Source organism: Propithecus coquereli, unplaced genomic scaffold (assembly GCF_000956105.1).
Source record: "Propithecus coquereli isolate 6110/MARCELLA unplaced genomic scaffold, Pcoq_1.0 Scaffold101, whole genome shotgun sequence".
NCBI lineage: Eukaryota > Metazoa > Chordata > Mammalia > Primates > Indriidae > Propithecus > Propithecus coquereli.
Window position 1 is genome coordinate 511,581 of NW_012133970.1, and position 5,065 is coordinate 516,645.

The window sequence follows — 5,065 nt, forward strand, 5'->3', positions numbered from 1 at the left end:
TTCAATGGTCCGAATGGGGGAGGGGGCTGGCTGTTGAGCAACTGCTCCGGAGACACTCCAGAAGCCGAGATGAACATATGCCTCTTTCTAACAATTGGCCTGGGAGCCATCCAATAGCTGGAGGGCGGATCCGCACCGCCCGGATCCGGAGCCTGCAGCGGAGACGCTGCCGCGGTTTCCATAGCCGCTCCTGAGCCCGGGCTATCGGGGAGGGTAGGTCAGGGGTCCAAAATTGGCAACGTACCATTCGAAAGCCTACAGCTGCTCCTTCTCCACCACAGAAACATTTTTTTCCATCCCAGGCAAATACCAAGAAGGCTCGAGAGTGCATTTCACATGCTAACCCAGTAGCAGGGCTTTAGGGTCCCGACAGATCCCGCCTTTTACCAGAGGGAAACTGCGCAGGGCCCACAATCTTGGAGCAAAGTGAGAAAGTGCAGCGATGACGTGTGGGGTGTAGTTGTTACCAGGGTTTGCGTTGGGGCGGGCTAGGGGGAAGGAATGGAGACGAGGTAAATCCATTCCCCAGCTTTTGGGGCCGGAAAATGGGTTTTCGTGTCCAGGGCATTTCCAGATGCCCAGGAAGGGCCTTGAGCGGTCCCTTCATTTGCTCCCCATCTTTATGTCAGTAAGCCGGTTAGTCCGTCAACAAACAGAACTTTGTTAGAAGAGCAAATGCAGGGCACTTGGGGCTACTAAAAAAAAAAAAAAGAAAAAGATCTTCAGGTCTTCAAATCCAATTAAGAAGACAGAACACATACGTAGTGAAAATGACTTCATGACTCCCCCCCCCTTTTCTTAACATCAGGACCTTTTTTTAAACAGCGTGTTTTATAAACGGTGTAAACTGAGTAGCTGTTGCTGAAAGGCAGCAATAAGGGGGGGGGGTGGAGTTTGATAGGGGGTAATCCTGGTGGCCTTCCTGTAAGAGGTGAGGTGGGAATTTGTTGGCCACCAAGAACAAGAACTGAGATAAGAGAGAAGACCCAGACCTCTTTTCAGCAAGGATTTGTAAGATAACATCCCATCCCAAGAAAGATGTGCTCCAAATGCAAAATGTTATTCTTGCTAGATGGGAATGATTATGTAATCATAATAAAGTAACCTGACATCGTGAGAAGGCAGGAGAAATCCCTGCGAACCCCAGGGCAAGCTTCTCATATCCCGCTGCCTGTTCTTGGCTTTTCTGCCTGCCTCGCGAGTTGCACCTGGCTCCACGGTCCGGTAAAGTAGCATTTCTCAGCGTCGCATCTTGCCAACCTCCTGTCCTGGATGATCACAAGACAGAAACCCTGGAACCCAACCCCAGCTCAGGACTTTGAGGGAAGCCACCGCTGCTCTATAGGCCCTCCATAAAGCTCTGCCCGGAATCTGGCGACTTTAGGGGGGATGAGACCCCCTGCTTTGGCCCTTCAGCGAGGGAGATGGTGCAGCCCAAAGAGGGCAGACAGGCTCCAAGAAAGCCCTGCAGAAAACTAAGACCATCCCCCGCCGGCCCTGTCCCGTGTTCCTCCCCTCCTCCGGGTCATTCCCTGAGCCCAAAGTTCTCCCCCCAGCCCACTGAAGCCCGCTCTGGCCACCCGCTAGATTTAGGTCAGAAAACAGACATTACAACTCTCCCTCGCCTCACTGAAATTACTAAGTGGAATTTATTGGGCAAGTCCATGCAGGGCGGTGGGGAGAGTCCATGTCCCGGGCCCGGGCCCCGGACAGCTTCAGAAGCCCAGGTACCGGTCAGGGCTCCGGGCAAGGGGTGCCCGTAGCCTGGCTCCGCCAACCGCACCCCAAGAGCCGTGGCTTGTCCCCAGGGTTGCCGGACCGGCGGGGCCGCGCGGACTCCGTTCCCCAGCCGGCCCTTCGCTTTCACACGATCCGCGGTGACTGCACCAGCTCGAGCGCCTTTAAAGGGCCACACACGCCAGCCACCGCTATAAAAATGTTCCCGGCGGCACAGCTGCAGAAGGGGCACCGCTGAGCTGCCGAGAGAAGGCTCGCTCCGCCCGGCTGCCCTCTCGCAGCCTGTTGGCGAGGGGCTGAGGAGGAGGGCAGAGGAAGGCACAGCACCAGCTCGGGCCCTCCGTGAGTATCCAGTTCAGATTTTGTCACCAACTCGCCCACGAGCCAGGACATGTGCTAATAATGCCCTAAGCCGGTTATAAAGACGTGGAAATTGGGGGGAGAGAAAAAAAGGGGGAAAAAGGGTCTGTCCTTCCTGGGATTCCTAGCCGAGGCCAGTCTGCTGCCGTTTGCGTGTGCGTCAGGGCTCTCCGGGCGGCAATGGGGGCTTGAGAGCCGGGTCCCCCGCGCCGGGAAGGGAGCGCGGTGGCCGCCACCGCCACCGCCCCGGAGTCCGGCGCCGAAGCTGCGGGCGGGCGGCGGGCGGGCACGGGCTCGGGCCGGGGCTGCTTGGCGCGGCACGGTGCGGTGCGGCGGCGGCGCGGCGCGGCGGTGCGGGTTTTTCCCAGGCGCCCCGGGGTCGGGTGGCCACCGGCGCGGCCGCGGGCACTGAGCGCGACCGGCTCGCGGCGGCGGTGGCGGCGTGCGTGCCAGGGGCAGGGGGCTCCGCCGCTTCGCCCGCGGCTCACCAGGCTCCGCGCTTCCCTCTCTCCAGGGCAGGCGGCTTCGCCGAGGTAAGCCGGGCCGCCGGGCAGGGCGCTGGGCTGGGCAGCGGGGCCGAAGACTGCCGTGGAGCGGGCGTGGGGAGCGGGCGGCGGCCAGGCGGGCCAGGGGGTTCTGGGGGACTTGTTTTCTGTTGAAAGCTGCTCTTCTGGGGGCGAGGGGCTTCCGCCGCCCGCCCGCCAGAGCGCCGGTTCGCTGGCCAGCGCGCCCGCCTGCTGGCCCGCCCGGCCGGGCGCCCGCTTCTCCCGGGGAGACGGCAGCACCTTTTCTCCCCGCGCCCGCGCTTTCTCCAGCTTGGCTTCCACCGACTTTGCTAATCGCCCGGACCGCATCTGGACGCTCCGGCTCCGGTGCTGCACAAAGCTCAGGTTTCTTTCGGGGAATGGAGGCAAGAGGGGCTCTCGGGCCGAGTTCAGCGGAATTGCGGGATGGAAGTTAGCAAATTCGGGCAACTTGCCTCTACTACCCAGGCGACCTCCCCTCCCCTCCCCCCACACGCCCACACACGCCCCCTGCGCACACACCCCTCTCCCTATAAATGAGCGCGGCCGAGCAGCGCGCTGAGTCTCTGCCTCGCGGAGCGCCGGACTTGGAGTCAGACAGACCTGGCTGAGAATCTCGGCTCCGCCACTTTCTAGCGCTGTGACCTTGGGCAAGTTACCGCACCTCTCCGGGCCTCTCTCACTCTTCTCGTCGCGGGGTTGTAGCACTGACCGCGGGCGGCTTGGCTAGCGGGTAGGCTGAGGCTGCAGCCGCGTCGGGTGCTCCGCGGGCGCTCAGTAAGTGTTGGGGAGGCGCGGGAGTGGCCGCCGCCGGCTCCGGAGTACGCCCCCGAGCGCGGAAACACCCCGGGCCCCCAAACTCGCCGCCGAGGCCGAGACCCCGCGCGTCCCTTCCCGCCTGTCCGTCCTGTCTCTGCGATCAGTTCCTGATACAGCAGTTGCGGGAAAGGACGCTCGGGGCCCTGGTGGCCTGGGTGCTCGCGCCCACCGTGCAGGGATGCTCGCGGCCGACCCCAGCTCTGGAGGCTCCATCTGGGATGCGGCGAGGAGGACAGCCGAGCTGTCCGCAAACAACGGGCCTTTAGTTTTCAGGTGGCGAAACTGACCGGTCTGGTTAGAGCGCGTCCAAGCCAAGCCGCAGTGCTGTTTGGATTTTTAAATTTCTCCTTCTGAGTGAGAAAATAGCAATCGAGATGGAGCCATCCGGTTGGTGCCATTTTAACTTTTGGTCCCCCAACAGGTTAAAAGATGAGCTCCCCCCCACCTACCTCTCCCTTATCTTTTTCCTCTCCCCTTCCCACCCTCATCTAGGCGGGAGGGGGCTGCCCGCCCAAGGGCAAGTGTGAAGCTAAGAGCGGGCAGCGGGACCGGGAACTGGTGGCCAGGGACCCGCGAGGCACCAGCCGGCGAGGAGGCACTTGTTGCTCTGGGTTTCCCAGCCGCCTCTCGCAGCCGTTTCGCAGTGGTCAGCTCGCGGCTTGGAGAGCGGGCTGGGACGTTTCCGCGCGGCCGACTTTTGCCTTTGAATGGACTAGGGGGTGTAGGGGGAGGACAGAAAATTGGGGAAGCAAGTCCAGGGATACCAATCGAAATGTGATCGCCTCTTTAGGCGGATTTATCAACACTTACTGAGCGCCTATGGAGCACAGACCCAGGCGGCGGGGGTCAGGGCGGGTGGTCGGGCGGTGAAGGGAGGCGACAGATCTGAATGGAGACAAGGTCCCTCCTAGGGGAGCTCCTAGCCTGAAGCGGGGGAGACATGGTAAAATGGCCTTCCCCACAAGCTGTTATCGGAACAGAGATACTTTTTTCTCGATCTCTCCTTTTTTTTTCTTCTCTTCCTTTTTTCTCTTTCCGTTTTCTTGTTGTTATTGTTGTTGCTGTTGTTGTTTTCTTTTGTGCGTTCATGTACCGCGAGGCACAAAGGAGAGGGGCGGCTGGGTAAGAACGGGAAAAGATGGGCAGGGCCCCCCAGACGTTTTTCTTAGGACAGGAAAATTGCCTGATACTGATGGTACTAGGGCTCTCGAAGACGACATGCATTAGACTCCTTGTCTGCTGATCGCTTGCTTCAAATATTCTAGGGTTGTCTTAGAAGGAGCAGGGCTCCAATCAAGCAATGGAGCAGGACCTAGTAGCTGATTTCTTCCCCGTCATGGTTTTTCCCCTCCCCCTTTCTTTCTCTATTTTTCTTGCCTCCCTCCTCCAAGTAAGTGGTGCAACGATGGTACAGAAAGGTAGTAAGTGGCCACTTTCTAGAAGTTTCTGAGCAGATTCTTAATGATCACTCAGGTGGGGGGGGATCGTGGAGAATTCTAGTCTCCTTGGAAAGATTCGAGATTCTTCTTAAGGTCCTCAAGATTCTTTGGACTGGGGAGTATTTATAAGTATGAAATTCTATATCTCTAATTGATTATTAAGGCTAGAATATATGGGCTTTTTTT

General features: G+C 59.2%; 1 protein-coding gene across 1 annotated transcript in view; it reads left to right on the forward strand.

Moving 5' to 3' along the window:
• Nucleotides 1–1,965: 1,965 nt before the first annotated feature.
• Nucleotides 1,966–5,065, forward strand: part of CITED1 (Cbp/p300-interacting transactivator, with Glu/Asp-rich carboxy-terminal domain, 1) — a 10,293-nt gene continuing 7,193 nt past the window's right edge. Inside the window, exons 1-3 of the mRNA XM_012643252.1 lie at nucleotides 1,966–2,079; nucleotides 2,612–2,630; nucleotides 3,707–3,827. Of these exons, the coding sequence (XP_012498706.1) occupies nucleotides 3,815–3,827 (13 nt within the window). The 5' untranslated portion in view covers nucleotides 1,966–2,079; nucleotides 2,612–2,630; nucleotides 3,707–3,814. The remainder of the gene's footprint in view (nucleotides 2,080–2,611; nucleotides 2,631–3,706; nucleotides 3,828–5,065) is intronic.